The sequence below is a fragment of the Pipistrellus hanaki genome (genome assembly GCF_964339955.1).
Source record: "Pipistrellus hanaki genome assembly, chromosome: X".
Lineage (NCBI taxonomy): Eukaryota > Metazoa > Chordata > Mammalia > Chiroptera > Vespertilionidae > Pipistrellus > Pipistrellus hanaki.
This window is the reverse complement of record NC_140524.1, coordinates 91,912,007-91,934,256: the sequence shown is the minus strand read 5'-3', so window position 1 is coordinate 91,934,256 and position 22,250 is coordinate 91,912,007. Positions and strand designations below refer to the sequence as shown.

At 41.8% G+C, this 22,250-nt stretch overlaps 1 protein-coding gene across 4 annotated transcripts in view; it reads left to right on the top strand.

Moving 5' to 3' along the window:
• The window catches only part of LOC311614631 (uncharacterized protein CXorf58 homolog), a 115,588-nt gene that overhangs the window by 77,744 nt on the left and 15,594 nt on the right, over window positions 1–22,250 (top strand). For 3 of the 4 annotated variants that reach the window (XM_084869694.1, XM_084869695.1, XM_084869696.1), the window contains 4 exons: window positions 448–547; window positions 3,726–3,820; window positions 4,230–4,341; window positions 18,548–18,679. In XM_084869694.1, the coding sequence (XP_084725820.1) occupies window positions 448–547; window positions 3,726–3,820; window positions 4,230–4,341; window positions 18,548–18,679 (439 nt within the window). The remainder of the gene's footprint in view (window positions 1–447; window positions 548–3,725; window positions 3,821–4,229; window positions 4,342–18,547; window positions 18,680–22,250) is intronic. The other variant, XM_084869697.1, reaches the window with a different exon arrangement.

The window sequence follows — 22,250 nt, the reverse complement described above, 5'->3', positions numbered from 1 at the left end:
ACCAGACACACTGAATCCTACAGTAGCAAGAATTTACTCATTTATTCAATGATAATCATGTCATCATCTTCTGGAACATCATCATAACAATCCAATCCTGAATTTCCTGGTGAATTTCTTGTGACTCCATTTCTTTCAGAATCAGTGGACCAAATCTCTCATGTTTAGCCTAGGGGGGCCTTATTTTCGGGGGATGCCTTATATTTCACTCAGAAGGAAACCTGTAAGTAGGTCTTATTTTTGGAGGATGTCTTATTTTCGGGGAAACACGGTAGATTCAGCAAATAACCAGTTCCAAGAACCACATCTAAATGTTCCTTGTTAGGTCAGTTTTAGGGTGGGAGTGGGGAGGTGCCAAAAAGAGGGAGCATAAATTCAGAGTTCCCCAAGATTTTAGGAAAATGAAAACAACTTCACAAATCTTAACCTCTTTTTTTTTTCTCTCAGATCTCGTAAAGATATTTCAGCTCTAAAGATACAAAGAGCTTGGCTATCTTATATGGACAGGTCAATATTTCAACTCCTAAAGCATATAATTTGTGCAGCAGTATGTATCTTGCTTTCTGTTTTCTCTGACAGATTTAATTACTTATCAAGCTAAAGTATCTGTTAACTAAGGATAAAATATGTAACTTTTTCCCTCCTATTTAAATCTAATATTAAGGGTTCTGAGATTGCTTCTTTGATACGCTCTAAATGAATATTTCTGGATTTTTTTTAACATAAGTGACTATTATTTCTTGCATATTAGCCTTTTATTGCATAAACCCACATGATATTTTTAAATATATTTTATTGATTTTTTACAGAGAGAAAGAGAGAGGGACAGAGAGTTAGAAACATCGATGAGAGAATCATCCATCAGCTGCCTCTTGCACACCCCCTACTGGGGATGTGCCCGCAACCAAGGTACATGCCCTTGACCGGAATCGAACCTGGGACCTTTCAGTCCACAGACCGACGCTCTATCCACTGAGCCAAACTGGTTTCGACCATATAATATTTTTAAATTCAGTTTATTTGAAGATGTGAGACAGTGATCGCCCAACAATAAAAATCTCAATTAAAAATGCCCTTTCCACCCTGGCCAGTGATTTCAGCATCACCAATGGTTTCGGGTTTGATTCCCAGTCAAGGGCATGTGCCTGGGTTGCAGGTTAGATCCCCAACCCTAGTCCAGGTGCATGTGGGAGGCAACCAATCGATGTGTCTCTCTCACATTAAGATTTCTCTCTCTCCCTCCCACCCTCCCTTTCTATTTCTCCCCTTCCCTCCCTCACTCTCTCTAAAAGTTAACGGAAATATCCTCAGTGAGAATTAACAACAATAAAAAGGAAAAAAGTGCCCTTACCTTCCACCTAGCAATTTCACTTCTAGGACTACTCTGTAATCTATGTACCGTTTCACTGCAGTCTTATTTGTAATAGCAAAGGAAGGAAAACCATGTAATGTTCATCAATTATATGGTTAAGTAAAGTAAGTGTTGGTGCTTTCATAGTGTTAAACCTCGAAGCCTTGCATGTAATTCTGCAGTGGAAAGATAGCTAAGATATTGTGCTAGTAAAAAAGGCAAGTGCAGAACAGTATAAATAATAGAGTCCTATTTGAATAAAATGAAATGCAATGAACAACTCTGTCAACCCAAGCGGAGTAGTAGAACTTCCATCACACAGTACCAAATACTTTCCTAATAAAATCACCCATGATTACAGTAGTCTATTATTAGTAACTGGAGGCCCGATGCATGAAATTCATGCGAGAGTAGGCTGGCCTTCCCCCGGCTGCAGGCACCGGCTTTCCTCTGGCAACTGGGACCCAGGCTTCCCTCCGCCCACTGGCAGGCACCCAGGACCCAGCTTCTTCCGGAAGGTTGTCCGGTCTAATTAGCATATTACACTTTTATTATTATAGATAGTCATATTAAGGGAATTTTAGCCCCTTTGAAAAAAATCACAAAGTCTCAGCACTGTGTATACCTGTTCACCATCTGACTCCACAGACATAGTTGTGATGTCAGTGACCACAGAATAATTCAGAGAAAACCCACCCAGGTCAACTTGTGACGTTGCAGGTTCATTGTCCATCATCTTCACATATGGAACTTGTATTTAAGTATGATTATTCTTTTATTTATTTATTTATTATTTTTTATTGATTTTGTACAGAGAGGAAGGGAGAGAGATAGAGAGCTAGAAACATCGATGAGGGAGAGTCATCGATCAGCCGCCTCTTGCACACCCACCACTGGGGATATGCCCGCAACCAAGGTACATGCCCTTGACAGGAATCGAACCTGGGACCCTTCAGTCCCCAAGCCGACGCTCTATCCATTGAGCCAAACCGGTTTCGGCTAAGTGTGATTATTCTGGTTTTGTTATCATTTTAGATTCTTTTAGTGACAGAAAGAAGGAAATTCTTTTTTTTTCATGTTATCCTAATACTTCAAGTTAATACCTTACATTAATAATGCTTTGTCACTTTTAAATCCCTTTGGCATATATTTGTATGTGATTGGCATAGGCATAAATGTTGGACAGGGTCATATGGGGAGAAGTGGGGGCTTTAAAGTCAAACAGGTTGAAGCTTGAATCCTGGCTTCCCCACTTACTACCTGTATGCCTTTGGATAAGTTACAGACACTCCCAGAGCCTCAGCTTGCTCATTTGTAAAATGAGAATGATAAACCTACCTAATAAAAGAGAAACATGCAAATTGACCACACCTTTGCTACGCCCACCAGCCAATCAGGGTGAACATGCAAATTAACCCAATCAAGGTGGTGGTTAATTTGCATATCCAGGCCAGAGAGAAGACTGAAGACAGCGTAGAAAGAAGCCAAGCCCTGCAGAAGGGAGCGAAGCTGCAGAGAAGCAAGCAAGCAGGGCGGGGAGAAGGGAGGGAAGCAGGCAGGGCAGCCACCTCAGCAGGAAGCCCTATTGCAGGAATCTTCCTGCAACAGGCCTCTAGGATTCAAATAATATTGCTGAGTTGTAAGGATTAGATGAGGTTATGTGTATAAGGAACCTAATGTAGTATGTGGAATATGAAAGTGCTTAAAAGCTAATAACAGTACTATGATCATCCTCATTTACAGTGCTTCATTCAATAACAAATATTTTGAAGCACCTGCTGTGTTCCAGGTGGTGGGAATACAGTGATAAAGAAAAAGGACACTGCCCCTACCTTCATTAAGCTTGTACAGTCTAGTAAATGGTTGGCAAACTCAGTAGTCAACAAAGCCAAATATCAACAGTACAACGATTGAAATTACTTTTGAGAGCCACATTTTCTAAACTTAAACTTCTCCTAACGCCACTTCTTCAAAATAGACTCGCCCAGGCCGTGGTATTTTGTGGAAGAGCCACACTCAAGGGGCCAAAGAGCCACATGTGGCTCGCCAGCCGCAGTTTGCCGACCACGGGTCCAGTAGGAGCTAAAAAGGAGTTTGTAGTTCATTACAGTACATTGTGAGAAGTGTTAGCATAGGGAAAGAACAGTGCCTGGGATCTTGAGGAGGAACACATCCCCAAACTTGGAGGCCAAAAGAGTGAACCACTGACTCCAGGCCACCTGGATGATAAGTGGAGAAGCCAACACTAGAGCCCAGTTCTTCAGAACTCCCAAGTCTGGTCTACCGTTCACTTTATCATGCCGCCTGTTATTTTCAGTAAATTGCAACTGGGCAAGGTACCACCTTCCATTTATAGCACCATCGTCTATTTCAGGAATATTGTCTGACATATGATATACTGAAGAATGTGAGCCCCTTGGAGGCTGAGTTTGCTAAAGATCGTGGCATGAACTGTAAAATTAAATTCAGGTAATGTTTCTGTGCTGATTTCTTTCAAGAAGTGCTGAGTGAATATGAAGACATTTTAGAAATGTGTTTTAAGTCCTCATACCTTCTCAGTATATAACTGCAAAGTAAATAGGCTTTTATTTACATTTATTATGCAAAGAAACTGAGGCATGGTTCTTGAGCCAAAGTTGCCTTGAGAGTAGCTCGTGTCCCATGATGTGCCCAGCCTGCCAGATATGAGAATAGTTGTGAGCATAAACACCTCCTAGGTGTGGCTCTTTAATCTCCTGTAATCCATTTTATTACCACTTTGTTCTAGCTCTGGTATAGCCTTTATCCTGCATGCAGGAAACTATCTTAACCACAAGGGGGAGCCATAACTGACTCCCAAACCTGATTCCAAATGACACATTTTTGGTCTTTATTTCAGATTCAGTGGTGAAAAATTTCCACCTTTTATTGTGTATAAAATTTTTCTACATACTGGAGGCCATGGCTACAAGTATTTCAGCGGAAGAAATACGTTAAAGCTGGCAAGTAAGGTAATGTTTCACACTGTATATTTTGTTATTTAGCTTCTTACACATCTTAACATCAATAACATAGATATATAGTATCTGGATTGCACTTAACTATACAGACTTTATTTCACCATTAAACATCCCAGCATGCAGTTAGTATTTCTTAAGCATATGTTTCAATGTGTCTCTGGTTATTAACTAAAAAATATTTGGAATAATTACTTATATAAGGCTCTAGAAAATACACACCATTATTCTTAATATTAAATTTTTGGTTTGTTAAGACAGGGGTAGGTTAATAGTAACTATAATAATTAATAATCAATAAAATACCTTTTAAATATAGTCAATAAATATACATATTTTAAATATAATCAATAAGATGTATTTTTATTGATTTCAGAGAGGAAGGGAGAGGGAGTGAGAATCATTGATCAGCTGCCTCCTGCATACCCCCGACTGAGGATCGAGCCCACAACTTGGGCATGTGTCCTAACCAGGAATCGAACTATGACCTCCAGGTCCACAGGTCGACCCTCAACCAACGACATGGAAATTTAAAAAAAAAAAATTTAAAGAATAAATTGTTTCACATATTCACAACTGTAAACCTACTTTTACCGACCCTGTAACGGACTAAAGTGACCTATTGGTCAGTGCTTTAAAATTATTCATAACCTTTGATTCAATTTTGTCTTAATAACAGTTTATCGTTGTTTCTTCAATTCTGGTAGCATATTTAGAAAAAGCCATGCTGGACTCTTGGAAATGAACTTTTAAAATATTTATCCTTTTTTTTTTTTTATCTGAGTTCTTAACTTTTAAGTTTCATGAATATTCACCAAAATTGTCTGCAGCATAGGGATCACCTGAGGATCTTGTTAAAGATGCAGTTTCTGATTCAGTAGATCTGGAATGGGGCCTGAATCTAACCAGCTCCCATGGATCACACTTTTTTTTTTTTAATCCTTACTTGAGGATATTTTCCCGTTGATTTTTTTAGGGAGAGTGGAAAAGAGAGGGAAAGACAAAGAGAAACATCAAATAGTTGCCTCCTACACAAGCCCCAATCAGGGCCTGGGCCAGGGAGGAGCCTGCAACCAAGGTATGTGCCCTTGACCAGAATCAAACCCGGGACTCTTTGGTCTGCAGGCCAATGCTCTATCCATTGAGCAAAACCAGCTGGGGCCCATGGGCCATACTTTCCCCCACACACACACACAAATTATGCAGTCAAGTTCCCCACATTTGAGGTAGTCGCAGGGGTCAGCACATCCGGAGTGCAATGGATAAGCTCGCCCTGGGAAAACCGCCTTCTTGATCATGGTATCTCCCCTGCTAGGGAAGTATGTTTTATTCTGTTGACCCTTATATATGGCTGTAATTGAGTTTTAAAAAATAAACATTCTAATATTTAGCCTTTTATTGTTGTTGTTAATCCTCACCTGAGCATATTTTTCCCCATTGATTTTAGAGAGAATGGAAGCGAGGAAGAGAGAGAGAGAAACATCAATGTGAGAGAGACATAGATTGGTTGCCTCCCACAGGGATCGAACCTGCAACGAAGGTACTTGCCCTTTACCTGAATCCAACCCGACGCTCTAACCACTGAGAAAAACCAGCTAGGACTCATATTTAGCCTTTTATAAACCATAAATCAAAGGTTCTTTTCCTGTTGAAACTGGTTTGGCTCAGTGAGAGCGTCAGCCTGCGGACTGAAGGGTCCCGGGTTCGATTCCGGTCAAGGGCATGTACCTTGGTTGTGGGCACATCCCGAGTCAGGGGCATGCAAGAGGCAGCTGATCAATGACTCTCTCTCTCACTGATGTTTCTAACTCTCTATCTCTCTCCCTTCCTCTCTGTAAAAAATCAATAAAATATATATTTTTTAAAAGATGTATCCTATTTTTTTTTTTAAAAAAAAGGTTCTTTTCCTATTGCCTTCTGGAAGTATTTTACATGAAAAGTGTGGGCCACCTGAAGTAATCAGAAAAGGCATAAATTAAGGATAGAAGACCACACAGCCTGGCAGTTTCTGATCAGCTCCAACATATGTACCATTTCCTCTCCCAAGAATATTAGAAGAGGAAAAGAGACTGCTTTTCTCTGTTCTCAGACACTGTCGGAGAAAATTTAAGTCCGTTTCAGAAATGTCTCAAATGGATTATGTGTTTTCATATGGAACATGGTGTTTCAGAAACATTACTATTTTTCATGTACAGTATATAGGAGGACTTCCAACACAAAAGTAGATGTTTACTTTATGCGCATACCACATTTATCTACAGAATAAGCTTAGAGTTGGCCCTAGAAAATAGCATCAGTTGCTGCTTTTCTGAGGTTACATAATGGGGCCTTTCCAGGAACTGCAATTCTCCTGGGTCAGCTCCTGGAGGCCCCTACTGTCCCCAGGCTGGAGCACATGAGAACGTTGGACGCCGTGACTGGAAAGCACTGTGTGTATATTAAAGCTTGTAAATGCTGTATAACAACTTCAGTTTTTATTCGAATTACAAAATCACTGTTGTAAAAAAGGATATAGCATAGTTGTAGTTTTTAAAAAAAGGGGAAATGTGCCTTTTTGGCTCCTCTGTGCTGCAATTTTCACTCACCTGATGATTAATGTTAACAGTTTGCTTTGTAGCCTTCATGTTTTTCTTTCTTTTTTTTTTTTTTAATCTTTATTGTTGAAAGTATTACATAGGTACTCCTTTTCCCCCATTAACCTCTTCTAGCCCGCTCCCGTCACCCCTTCATGTTTTTCCCATAAAAATACACACACATGCCGAAACCGGTTTGGCTCAGTGGATAGAGCATCGGCCTGTGGACTGAAAGGTCCCAGGTTCGATTCTGGTCAGGAGCATGTACCTTGGTTGCGGGCACACCCCAGTAGGGGGTGTGCAGGAGGCAACTGATCGATGTTTCTCTCTCATCGATGTTCCTAACTCTCTATTCCTCTCTCTTTCTTTCTGTAAAAAATCAATTATATATATTTATTTATATATATATATATATATATATATATATATATATAATGTGTATTTAAATATATATATATATTTAATATACATTCAGATATTTTTTTAAAAATATATAGCTTATTGCTTTTTTTACAGAGATGAAGAGAGAGGGATAGAGAGTTAGAAACATCAATGAGAGAGAAACATCCATCAGCTGCTTCCTGCACACCCCCTACTGGGGATGTGCACTCATCCAAGGTACATGCCCTTGACAGGAATCGAACCTGGGACCTTTCAGTCCGAAGGCCGACGCCCTATATACTGAGCCAAACCAGTCAGGACCACACAGATATATTTTTAAACATTTTTGTTCTTATTGTAAAAATGCAATCACTTCATTCAGCTTGAGTTTTTCACTAAACATTATACGGGTTTTAAATGACGATGACATACCCAGTTTGGAGAGCACAGTTTAGGGTTCCTGTTTCCCTTCAGTTCAGCTTTAAAACAAACTCTGGTAACACTTGGATTAATGATTGATAGAAGTGGAATTTTTCTCACTGTAAATTTACTCAACTCCTTTGCTCTGTGAATGTAGAAATTGTGTCTAGCAAAGTAGCCCAACTTCCTAAGTTGACTTATTTCTTTTTCTTTTTTTAATATATTTTATTGATTTTTTACAGAGAGGAAGAGAGAGGGATAGAGAATTAGAAACATCGATGAGAGAGAATCATCAATCAGCTGCTTCTTGCACACCCCCTACTGGGGATGTGCCCGCAACCAAGGTACATGCCCTTGACCAGAATTGAACCCGAGACCTTTCAGTCCGCAGACCAACGCTCTACCACTGAGCCAAACCGGTTTCGGCTAAGTTGACTTATTTCTTAACTAGAGGCCCAGTGCATGAAAACTCATACATTGGAGGGGGTGTCCCTCAGCCCAGCCTGCCCCTTCTCTCAGTCCAGCAGCTCTCACGGGTAGGAGGCGACCTGGCAATTAGGAGAAGGTGACACCCCATCACACCTCTGCTGCTGCCACTGCCGGCAGTGCAAGCCTCAGCTGGCCCTGGTTACCTGAGCCTCGAGCAGCCCTGGGAAGCTGAGCAGCCACCATCCAAGACTTGCCTGCACCTCGGAACAGCCCAGGGTGGCTAGGAGGCTGAAGGGACTAGGCACTGCCATCTTGTGGCTGTGGGTGCCGCCATCTTTGAGGGCATGGCAGTCAATTAGCATATTCCCTCCTGATTGGCTGTGGGTGCCGCCATCTTTGAGGGCATGGCAGTCAATTAGCATATTCCCTCCTGATTGGCTGTGGGTGCTGCCATCTTTGAGGGCATGGCAGCAATTGGCATATTGTCTCTTGATTGGCTGTGGGCACTGCCATCTTTGCCATGCGTGAGGGTCAATTAGCATATTCTCTCTTCACTAGACCATATGAAAGAAAGAAGTCAGTTTCAGTCCACTCAGATGTTTAATCTAAATTCATTATGAAGGAGGTGTGTTTCACAGGTTGTTGTTGTTCCAGCTTTTCTCTTGTTTCTGTTGCCATTTCTAATTTCATTTCCTTATCTTTCATGTGTTCACCAAAAATAAGCAAAGACAAGTGAAAGGGTATAGAGTAGCCTAACAAACTTTGGAGAAGAAGGGAAAGTTAGAAAATTTACACTACCTGATTTTAAGACTTAAAAAGCCACAGTAATCCCAGCAGTTTAGTGATAACATATAGACATGTAGATCAATGAGAGGGAATAGAGAATTCAGAAATAGACCTACCCGTAGATGACGAATTGATTTTCATCAAAGGTGCCAAGACAGTTCAAAGGATGCTAGAACAGTTGTATAGTTGTGTGTTGCCGAAACTGGTTTGGCTCAGTGGATAGAGCATCAGCCTGTGGACTGAAAGGTCGCAGGTTCGATTCGGGTCAAGGGCATGTGCCTTGGTTGCCTGCACATCCCCAGTAGGGGGTGTGCAAGAGGCAGCTGATCGATGGTTCTCTCACATTGATGTTTCTAACTCTCTGTCCCTCTCTCTTCCTCTTTGTAAAAAATCAATAAAAAATATATTTTTAGAAAAAAAATACACAATTGTATAGTTCTGTGTAGGAAAACAAAGATCTTATTGCAGTTACCTACTTCAATGATCTATTTTCAGAGCAATACTTATTTACAGAGGGTTGTCACTCTGGTTAGTTGACCAACTATATTTAGAATATTCTAAAGCCTTGTGACTTACTCGGAGTGTGGCCTGCTGACCTACAACACTGGCATCCCTTGGAACTTACGAAAAATGCAGGCTCATGCCCAGCCAGTGTGGATCAGTGATTGAGCATCAGCCCATGAACCAGGAGGTCACGGTTCAATTCCCCATTAGGGCACATGCCCGAGTTGTGAGCTCTATCTTCAGTGAGGGGGTGTGCAGGAAGCAGCCAATAGTTTTCTCTCTCGTCATTGTTTCTCTTTATCCCTCTCCCTTTCTCTCTCTAAAGTCACTAAAAAATACTTTTTCAAAATGCAGAATCTCTAGCCCTAGCCATGGCCAGTGTGCTCAGTGGTTAAAGTGTCAGCCTGCACACTGAAGGGTTGTGATTTCAATTCCCAGTCAAGGGCATGTACTGGAGTTACAGGTTCGATCCCATGCCCTGATCAGGGTGCATGCGAGAAGCAATCCATGTCTCTCTCTCTCTCCCTCCCTCCCTCCTTCTTTCCTTCCTTTCTTCCCTTTCCCCCTCCCTCCCGGCATCTCTCTCCCCCTCTCCCACCTTCTCACCCTCTCACCCACTTCTACCTCTCCTCCAGTCTCTGTAAAAATTAATGGAAAAAATATCCTCGGGTTAGTATTGACCAAAAATCATAGACTCTCAGGCCCTACCCAAGACCCACCGAACCAGCATCTGCCCTTAATAAGATGCCCAAATGACCCTGGGCACAATGTATTTTCAAGAGCACTGTCCTAAAGATGCCCTCCACCATGGTCTGGGACCCCTCTGGGTAACGGACAGCTCTTAAACATTAACATTCACTAACTATTATTTTTTAAATATATTTTATTGATTTTTTACAGAGAGGAAGAGAGAGGGATAGAGAGTTAGAAACATCGATGAGAGAGAAACATGGATCAGCTGCCTTCTGCACACCCCTACTGGGGATGTGCCTGAAACCAAGGTACATGCCCTTGACCGGAATCGAACCTGGGACCTTTCAGTTCCCAGGCTGATGCTCTATCCACTGAGCCAAACTGGTTTCAGCCATTCACTATTATTTTAAATTGAAGATCCCATCTTTTTGAGGATTGTGTATTTATGTAAAAAAGAAAAACATTAATATGAATAATAACTGCCTTTATTGAACACTATCAAGTATGATGTATAACACTTTATGTGCATTATTATTTAATTCTCACAAACTCTAGAATGTAGGTTCTGTTATTATCTTCGTTTTAAAGACACTAGGTAACTTACCTAAGGCCTCATAACTAGAAAGTGAAGGAACTGACATCAAAACCCAGTGAGCCTGCCCGACCAGTGTGCTCAGTGGTTGAGCGTCGACTTATGAACCAGGAGGTCATGGTCAATTCCTGGTCAGGGCACATGCCTGGGTTGCAGGCTCGATGCCCAGTGTGGGGTGTGCAGGAGGCAGCCGGTCAATGATTCTCTGTCATGATTGATGTTTCTATCTCTCCCTCTTCCTTCCTCTCTAAATTATATATATTAAAAAAATCAAAACAAAACAGTGAGCCTGACTTCATAGTCCATGCTCTTACCCACTCCTTAGTCAGCAATCCCACTAAACACGTTCTCTTATATGCCTATGAGGAAACTGAAACTTAGAGAGGCTTGTCAGGGACAGAACCGAGACTTGAACACTTCTCTGTGTACTGGGCATATTTTTGTGGCCATTGTGGTGGTTTTATTAATTCTGAGCCAGTATCTAATTGAACTGTTTCAAACCAATAAACTGTCCCCGTGCAGAGACACTAGTTATTACTACCTTCGTGAATAAGAATTTCCAGCCAGGCAGGGAAGAGACTTGAGATGGTACAGTAACTTGATAGCCCAAGTATGGATCTAGGCCAGCAAGTAACCACAGGGATTGGGGCGGGGGGGGGGGGGTTCTGGGCCACATTGATGCCGGGTATCAGGGGAGGTGTCAAATTTAGAGATGCCCCCTTCTGTCCCTCTGACTCACCCACTAAGAATGGAGCCTGCCTCTTGAATCTTAGTCTGATTGGTGGCTATGCCAGAATCCTTGCCTAGTTTTTTGTTTTATTTTGTATTGTTTTTTATTAACCCTCACTGGAGGATGTTTTCTGATTGATTTTTAAAAAGAATGGAAGGAAGGGATGGGGGAGAGAGAGAGAGAGAGAGAGAGAGAGAGAGAGAGAGAGAGAGAGAGAGAGAGAGAGAGAAAGAGAGATGCCTCTCAATTGGTTGCTTCATGCATGCATCCCAACCAGAGCTATGGATTGAGCCTACAACCAAGGTACGTACCCTTGACTGGAATCAAACCTGGGACCCTTCAGTCTGCAGGCCGACGCTCTATCCACTGAGCAAAACTTGCCAGAGCTAGGAGTTATTTTATTCTATTTTTAAAATATATTTTATTGACTTTTTACAGAGAGGAAGGGAGAGGGATAAAGAGTTAGAAACATTGATGAGAGAGAAACATCGATCAGCCGCCTCCTGCACACCTCCTACTGGGGATGTGCCCGCAACCAAGGTACATGCCCTTGACTGGAATCAAACCTGAGACCTTTCAGTCCGCCGGCCGATGCTCTATCCACTGAGCAAAACTGGTCAGGGCGTTAAAATATATAGATTTTTTATTGATTTCAGAGAGGGAGAGAGAGATACAGAAACATCAAGGATGAGAGAGAATCATTGATCGGCTGCCTCCTGCACACCCCACACTGGGGATCAAGCTAGAACATTGCCTAGTTGTTACCCTTCCTTTTTGGGGCTGAGCTCTGCTTTCCATCTCTTTCTTTTTTTTTTCTTTTTTTTTTAATGCACACACTTTTTCTTTTTCTTTTTTTTAAAAATATATTTTATTGATTTTTTACAGAGAGGAGGAGAGAGGGATAGAGAGCTAGAAACATCGATGAGAGAGAAACATCGACCAGCTGCCTCTTGCACACCCCCTACCGGAGATGTGCCCACAACCAATGTACATGCCCTTGACCAGAATCGAACCCGGGACCTTTCAGTCCGCAGACCGAAGCTCTACCACTGAGCCAAACCGGTTTCGGCTGCTTTCCATCTCTTTCTGTCTAAAAGGACTTTCCTGAATCTGGCCATACACGACAGAGGTATGAGAAAGAACATCTTGGCCACTGGAGGGCAAACTTTTTTCAAATCCTTGTCACAAATGGGCAGCAGGCCTGCCGTGTACTGCCAGGCATAGAGAGTTTTGGCTGAGAGACCGGGATGGGCCTCACACAGCTGAGGCCCTGTACCAATAAAGAAACCAGGGCTTGGAGAGATTGGTGGTGGTGGCAGAGTGGAGTACAGTAGGGAGGAAACAACAAATGCCTTTTCACGTAACTTGTTCTAAAATAAAATATAACTGTATCTAAAGAAATGTTCAAAGCAGAAGTTAAGTGGTTTTTCAGACCTGTTCAGTATATAACTATTTGCTTTTACCTTTAGAGTCACTGTCAGAATGGTTAATTAGGACGCTCAGAAAATTAATTGCAAGAAAGCACAATGGAGCTGAAACCGGTTTGACTCAGTGGATAGAGCGGCGGCCTGCGGACTGAAAGGTCCCAGGTTCGATTCCGGTCAAGGGTCATGTACCTAGGCAGCTGATCGATGTTTCTCTCTCATCAATGTTTCTAACTCTCTATCCCTCTCCCTTCCTCTCTGTAAGAAAGCACAATTGAGTTACGTGCCAATACTGCCATTTGTTAGATGTAGAAAGAAACTAATGAAATGGAAAAGCAAAATAATCTGCCCAAAGGAACATTCTATCACATGTTTAGTAAACTATTTCTATCCCTTTAATTTACTGCCTTAGGAATAAAACTACAACCATTTGAATAAAGGGTGGGGCAAAACTAGGATTATATTTGTTCATATAAAAAATAATACAATAGAAACGAGGAGAATCCAAGATGGCTGCACAGGTAAACACCTAACCACAGCCTCACACAACAATTTCAATAAAATACAACTAAAATATAAAATGAACATTACCCAGAACTACAGGAAAGCCGACTGACTGGAAATTCTACAATGAGAAGGAAAGAGAAAGCCATAAGGAAAAGCAGAGGAGCTGTAAAAGCCTAAGGTACTGAAACAGGTTGCGCGCGGAGAGAACAGAGCCAGAGAGGAGGGGGCAGCTGAGTGCCTGGCTGGTGTTCCCTAGTGGGAAGGAGATAAAAGCTCCGGACTGTGCTGAACCCCAGATCCGACAGCACTGAACCCCAGTTCTGTGCTAGACCCTGCGGACCCAGGCTCATATAGAGGGAGCCTGGGCTGTAAGGCGGAACCCCGGGGGAGCAGCGAAAGGAGGTCCCAGAGGCACGCACATTGCATGCAGAGAACGGACGGTTGGCTGTGCTGCTGGATTGCCCTGGCGGGAGGGAGACAGGGGCTTCAGACTGCTCTGAACCCCACTTCCATCTCCACTTCCAACTGAACTGAACCCCAGTTCTGGGCTCAATGGGGGAGAGCCTAGACTGTTTGGTAGCGGGCAAAACTCGAAGGCATCTGTCTCTCAGAGGTGCTTGCGGTGAGTACCGGGGACCCTGGGGAACACTGAGACTCAGGAGCTTCATAGGGCGGGGCTGACGGAAGCCAAGGCTGTAGGCTCCACCCTGAAACTCCACCCCATCCAAGCTGAACACAGAGACTTTTAAGGCTACCAACTCAGGGAAGCTGCGAAAATGCCGAGACAAGGAAACATATCACAAACGAAAGAAATGGAGGACAAAAAGCAACTGGATATAGAGTTCAAAACCACGCTTATAAGGTTTTTCAAGAATTTCTTAGAAAAGGTCGATAAAATAAACAAGACCTATGAGGATATGAAAAGGGATCAACTAGAAATAATAAGGGATCAACAAGAAATAAAGAATACATTGTCTGAATTAAAAAATATCATATAGAGTCCTAATAACAGAATGGAAGATCGCAAGAATCAAGTCAAAGATTAGAACATAAAAAGCCAGAAGACACTCCTCTGCAGAAGCAAGAAGACAAGAGAATCCAGAAAGTTGAAGATAATGTAAGAAAGCTCTGGGACAACTTCAAGCGAACCAACATCAGAATTATGGGGGTCCCAGAAGAAGAGAGAGAGCAAGATACCGAAAACATACTGAAAGAAATAGTGACAGAAAACTTCCCCCACCTGTTGAAAGAATTAAACTTACAAGTCTAGGAAGCACACAGAACCCCAAACAAAAGGAATCCAAAGAGGACCACACCAAGACACATCATAATTAAAATTCCAAGAGCAAAAGACAAAGAGAGAATATTAAAAGCAGCAAGAGCAAAGCAGGTAGTTACCTATAAAGGAGCACCCATACAATTGTCAGCTGATTTCTCAACAGAAACCATGCAGGCCAGACGGGAATGGCAAGAAATATTCAAGGTGATGAATAGCAAGAATCTACAGCCAAAAATAATCTACCCAGCAAAGCTATCACTCAAAATCGAAGGCCAGATAAAGAGCTTCACTAATAAAAAAAAGCTAAAGGAGTTCATCACCACCAAACCAGAATTATATGAATTGCTGATGGGGGTTCTTTCGGAAGAGAAAGAACAACAGCCGGGACCGGTTTGGCTCAATGGATAGAGCGTCGGCTTGGGGACTGAAGGGTCCCAGGTTCGATTCCGGTCAAGGGCATGTACCTTGGTTGTGGGCATATCCCCAGTAAGGGGTGTGCAAGAGGCAGCTGATCTATGACTCTCTCTCATCGATGTTTCTAACTCTCTATCTCTCTCCCTTCCTCTCTGTATAAAATCAATAAAAAATATATTTAAAAAAATTATGAACAACAAATATGTAACTATCAACAAGTGAATCTAAAACCCAAGGGAATTAAAAAAAAATCTGATGAACAATATTAACTGTTGAATATAATAGAATCAGAGGTATGGAAGGGGAGTGAACTGACGATTCTCGGGGGGAAAGGGGCGTGGAGGGTGTGGGAAGAGACTGAACATAAACTGTGCACCTATGGATGAGGACAATGGGGGGTGGGGTGGGAACCTGGTGGAAGGGAGCAATGGAGGGGGGGGGGGAAATGAGGAACATTTGTAATAATATGAACAATAAAGATTTATTTAAAAAAATAAATAGCCAAAACTGGTTTGGCTCAGTGGTAGAGCGTCGGTCTGCGGACTGAAAGGTCCCAGGTTCGATTCCAGTCAAGGGCTTGTACATTGGTTACAGGCACATCCCCGGTAGGGGGTGTGCAAGAGGCAGCTGGTCAATGTTTCTCTCTCATCAAAGTTTCTAGCTCTCTATCTCTCCCTTCCTCTCTGTAAAAAATCAATAAAATATATTTTTAAAAATAAATAAACAATCTGCACAAGGAAAAAAAGTAATACAATGATTAATAAATAATAATACAAGAATAAACAGCGTTTTGCATACTCACAACTATACACCTACTTTTGCCTCACTGTGTATTTTCTTTTTTTTTAAGAATATATATTTTTATTGATTTCTGAGAGGAAGGGGGAGGGGGAGAGAGACAGAAACATCAATGATGAGAGAGAATCACTGATTGGCTGCCTCTTGCACGCCCCCTTCTGGGGATCTAGCCTGCAACCCAGGCATGTGCCCTTTACCAGAATTGAACCTGGGACCCTTCTGTCTACAGGCCGACACTCTATCCACTGAGCCAAACCAGCTAGGGCTATTTTCTTTTTAAATATATAAATATATATATTGTATTGATTTCAGAGACAAAGGAAGAGGGGAAGAAAGACAAAAACATCAAGGATGAGAGAGAGTCATTGATTGGCTGCCTTCTGCATGTCCCACACTTTGGATCGAGTCCTCAACCCAGGCATATGCCCTGACCAGGAATCAAACTGTGACCTCCTGGTTCACAGGTCGATGCTCAACCACTGAGCCACACCGGCCGGGCCACCCTGTATTTTCTCTTATTTTTCATATGTATCTGTGTTCTAAGCTCAGAAAATTATAAAGCAACATTTTAGATAACAAAAGTGAGAATTGAAATAGAAAATACATCAAAGCTCGCTGTTGTATTGTGTGGTAAGTAAAAAGATTTTGAGTCCATCCTATCTCAGTGACTCCTCTGTGGCTTACATCAGCATTATATAACACAGAGCGCCCATACTTTCACCAGCGTCACATTCTGAGATGCAAAAGAAAAGTGAGACTGATCTGGAATCAAAAGATATTGAAATCTTCATCTACGCTACTCTCCCTTCACATAAGCGTACCCTTTGTGGCCAGAAGCACAGATGCATAATACAAATATGTGTTCGAAGCAGCAGCACGTACTATGGGGAGTGGGAAAGAGGGTGGGTGGTACTTAAGGCTCTCCTCACAGTCTGTGTATAGCTCTTAGAACAAGGAGAAATGTGCATGGAAGAGTTGGATACCAATAGGGCCAGACAGGATTTGAGCATCAGTATTTTCTGTGATTTTTCTGTCTTTGCCCTCTCAAGTGCTTTCCTTAAGTAGTAAATGTAAAAAACGCTTTGTTTGCCAATCTATGGCTAATGAGAATGAAGTCTGAGGGAGAAAGAAGTCTAAGCAATCTAAAACATACATGTCGCCGAAACCGGTTTGGCTCAGTGGATAGAGCATCAGCCTGCGGACTGAAAGGTCCCAGGTTCGATTCCAGTCAAGGGCATGTACCTTGGTTGTGGGCACATCCCCAGTAGGGGGTGTGCAGGAGGCAGCTGATTGATGTTTCTCTCTCACTGATGTTTCTAACTCTCTCTCTCTCCTTTCCTCTCTGTAAAAAAAAAAAAAAAAAAAAAAAAAAAAAAAAAAAAATCGATAAAATATATTTAAAAATAAATAAATAAAAATAAAATGTACATGTCTCCATTTGGGGGCTATATACTGTATTAACACATAAAGATAGTTGGCCCAGTAATACCTTTTATTGCAGTTCCTAGGCCAACCTATTTAATAATCAGATAAATTTTTCCTGCATGGACAACATGAATGGCGTTATAGGTTTGTTTTCTTTTGTTTTAAGGGAAAGGAATGTTTTTTGGTAAAAAACATCTTTTAATAACTGGTCCTTGCCCTAACTGGTCCTTTAATAACTTGTCCTTGGCTCAGTGGATAGAGCGTCGGCCTGCGGAATGAAGGGTCCCAGGTTCGATTCTGGTCAAGGGCATGTACCTTGGTTGCTGGCACATCCCCGGTAGGGGGTGTGCAGGAGGCAGCTGGCAGCTGGCCGATGTTTCTCTCTCATTGATGTTTCTAACTAATATCTCTCTCTCTCTTCCTCTCTGTAAAAAATCAATAAAAATTTTTTTCAAAAAACAAAATGTGGTCCTTGCCCTAGCTGGGTGGCTCAGTTGGTTAGAGCAGTGTTTCCCAACTTTCTCTCATGATGAGAATCACCTGGTGGAGTTGTTAAAACACAGATTCCTGAATCCCAACTAAGAAGTGCTAAACTAGAATTTTTGGGAACATATAGGTAAAATTGTATACTTAACTAGTGCTCTAAGACAGATTTTATATACAGAGCACTAAGTTAGGTATGCAATTTTACCTATATGTTCTCAAAAATTCTAGTTTAGCACTTCTTAGTTGGGATTCAGGAATCTGTGGTTTAACAACTCCACCAGGTGATTCTCATCATGAGAGAAGGTTGGGAAACACTGGGTTAGAGCATCATCCTGTAAATCAAGATGGTTGCAGGTTCAATTCCTAGTCAGGACACATACCTAAGTTGCGGGTTCGATCCCAAGTTGGGGCATGTAATAGATGGCTCTCATCAATGTTTCTCTCTCTCTCCCTTCTCTCTCTAAAATCATATCCTCAGATGAGAATTTTTTTAAATTAAAAACTGGTTCTCTGAGAATTGTAAACTCAGCTCTTCTAGCTGCATTTTAAAACTATATAGATATGGTTATGGGAACAAATTTTAGGTAGTTTAGAAATCCCTATATAATATTTTCTTTTTAAATACTATGCCTTTATTGAATAAAAGCTGTTAGAAGAAAGGAACAATATTTTATGTATTTGTCAGAAAAATACATAAAGTGTGTGCTGATTATTATTGCTATTATATTATTTTAAGTCTATGCTCTATTCTTTTTATAGGCCTCATATGATGCTTATAAACTTATGGGGAAGAAGAAGTTTCATGAACAAATTATAGAAGATGAATATCTTTTCCAGAGGTTCAAAATAACTGATGAAGTGGATATTGTCACCATGCAAGATTACGTGACAGTAAGGAATTTAGATTTAGATATTGAAACCAAACAACAACAAAAAGCCTTCTTACCCTATCTTCCAAGAACCATACATTTTTTTTATCACGGCAAAAAAAACCACACTATATAGCCTTGCCTGATGTAGCTCAGTAGGTTTGGCGTCATCCCATACACCAAAAGGTTGCTGGCTCAACTCCTAGTCAGGACACATGCCCGGGTTGCAGGCTCAATCCCTGGTAGCAGGTGTGCAGGAGGCAGCCAATCGATGTTATGCTCTCACATCGATGTTTCTCTCCTGCTCCCTTCCCTCTCTCTAAAATAAATCAATATCAATATTATTTAAAAACACACACAATACAAAATGTTCCATTTTTAAAGTGAACAATTCAGTGGCATTAAGTACATTCACAGTATTGTGCAAACTTCACCACCATCTAGTATTAGAATCTTTTTTGGGGCCCCAAAAGGAAACCTCTCATCCATTAAGCAGTCACTCCTTATTCCTCCATCACTACGGCCCTTATCAACCACCGATCTACCTTCTGTCTCTGAATTTGCCTATTCTGGATATTTCATACTAATGAAATCATATAATGTATGGCTTTTTGTGTCTAAGGAGTAATACCTAAGGAATGTAGGGTTTCTTTCTGGTGTAGAGGGAATGTTTTGAAATTAGAGAGTGGTGATATATGGCATGAATTTACTAAAAACCGCTGACTACAAAATGGTGAATTTTATATAAATGTTATCTCAATTAAAAAACAAAAATAAATACATGGTGCTAAGAGAATGCATGGGGATTTGACCGAATAAAGAAGGATTCTTTTATTGTTGGGATGCTTTCTACTACAAGTCACAGAATATTTCCAGCCACAAGAGACTGAAACGAAAAGGACATGTTATTGTCCCGTGCAAGAAGTCCCCAGATAGGAGGGTCCTGGACTAGCGAATATGGCAGCTCAAAGACATTAGGGTTCTGGGTCAGCTTCTCTACAGTTCTCTTGGCTTCCTTCACACGGGAGCAAGATAACTATCATATTCTCAACTATATTCACAAGTGGGAAGAAGGAGTCTCCATGAGTCTTTTTATCTCAGGAAGAAAACTCTTTCCCAGAAGACCCCCACAGACTTCCCCTCAGGCCCCATTGGTCAGAATCAGATCACGTGTTCCCCCCTAAACCAATCACCGATTGGTTTGTGTGCTGGGACTCTCCTTCCCGGAGTATATTGCTGGTCCATACCTGGAAAAACCAAAACAACCAGGGCTCCAGGAGCAAGAGAGAAATGGGTAGGCAATCAATAATGTGTCACATCCTCGGTCTGGGGCTGAGCAGGCGGCATACCCAAGGTAAAGGCCCTGTGGCAGGAGGGGCTGTGGGGCCTGGAGGCAGGTCTGTGGGCCTGGAGCAGAGAGAGCAGAGTGTGGCGGTATGTATTCAGGCCGGAGAGCCACTAAGATCATCATGCAGGGCTTTCAACCATAGTAAGGTGTTTCTTTTTTTTCTTTTGTTTTTTATTTGGGGGGATATTTGTTTTCTTGATTCTGTGTACAATGAGAAGCTGGTACAGTGTTTCAAGAAATGAGGTGACAGCATCTGATGAGTGAGGAGATCCATGCAGTCACAATGTAGAGTATAGAATGGAGCACAGTAACAGCCTTTTACTTTGGAGATTCCCACGGTATTTTAGGAGAGATGGTGGGATATTGGTTTAGGGCAGTGAGGCTGGAGATGCAAGAGATAATCTATATAATAAAAGCCTAAGTGACTGTTATGACAGAACAACCGGTCACTATGATGCACATTGACCACCAGGGGGCAGACGCTCAATGCAGGAGTTGTCCCTTGGTGATCAGTGTGCTCCCACAGGGGGAGCACCACTCAGCCAGAAGCCGGGCTCACGGTTGGCAAGTACAGCAGTGGTGGCAGGAGCCTCTCCCGCCTCCATGGCAGCACTAAGGAGCAGCGAGCTGAGCGGTAAGGAGCAGCGAGCAGGCAGGTGGACATTCCCCAAGGGGTCCTGGACTATGAGAGGGCACAGACCAGCCTGAGGGAACACCCCCACCTCCAGTGCATGAATTTCGTGCACCGGGCCTCTAGTTAGGGAATAAAAGCAGTAGGCTTTGCCCTAGCTAGTTTCACTCAGAGGAGAGTGGTCCTGCAGACTGAAGGGTCCTGGGTTCAATTCCGTGAGGATGTGCAGGAGACAGCCAATCAATGATTCTCTCTCATCATTGATGTTTCTATCGCTCCCTCTCCCTTCCTCTCTGAAATCAATAAAAAAAAATTTTTTTTTAAGCAGTTGGCCTTGGTGACAGGGTGGTAAATTAAAGGAAGGTGTCCTAGCCTTCCTTAACATGACTCCAAGTCTTCTGGTTTGTATAACTAATAGGACAGCAGTGCTGAATCAGGGAACTTACACTAGATACCTAAATAACAATAATAGCAAATGCCGATGTACAGTCATATGCCACTTAGCGATAGGGACACGTTCTGAGAAATGCATCATTAGGGAGTTCAGCATTGTGCGAACATCACAGATTGCACTTACACAAGTCTAGATGGTATAGTTGCTACTATAATTGTATGTGTTGTACTTTTTTTGTACTGTAGGTTTACAGCAGCACCACCACAAACATGTGAATAGTGCATTATGATGTCATAATGGCTATGATGTCACTAGGTGAAAGGAATTTTTCAGCTTCATTATAATCATATGGGACCACCATCATCTGTGTGGTGTGTTGTTGACCAAAACATCATTATGTGGCGCATAACTGTAGTATCAACTCGTTTTATTCTCATAACAATCCTAAGAGAAAGGTATTATTATTATTACCCTATTTCACACATTCTAAAGACTAAGGGAGCCGAAACAGGTTTGGCTCAGTGGGTAGAGTGTCGGCCTGCGGACTGAAAGGTCCTAGGTTCGATTCCTGTCAAGGGCAGGTACCTTGGTTGCGGGCACATCTCCAGTAGTGGGTATGCAAGAGGCAGCTGATGGATGTTTCTCTCTCATTGATGTTTCTAACTCTTTATCCCTCTCTCTTCCTCTCTGGAAAAAAATCAATAAAATATATATTTTTTAAAAGACTAAGGGATCCCAAAATTCTAGCTCATAATAATAGCACATGGTCTTAACTACTCAGTTGTTTCAATGTGAAACATGAAATTAATATACTGCCTTGGATACTCCCACTTCTGCTTTCTTTCAAAGCCTTAACCTAGAAGATTAGGGCATTAGACCAGGAAATGACTAGAGCTTCAGGATGCTAACTGTCTTTGCTAAGGACATGGGTCTCATACTTGCAGATCGTGGCTATGCCAAGGACTGGGGTCATAGAAAAAAGTCCCCAGATTGACATTTTGGAAGAGAGAGATATGGTGATTCCTGATATTTATTGAGCCCTTTATGGACACAGCACAGACTTCAGCTCTTTATATGCATATTATCTCCTTTCATCTTCACGTTCATAAATTATGTGACCCTTTAACAGATGAGGAAAAAATTAAGTTTAATGAGATTTTTCTAAACTGGCCCAAGGTCACATAGCTAATAAGTGCAGAGCACATCATTGACAGTGCTGA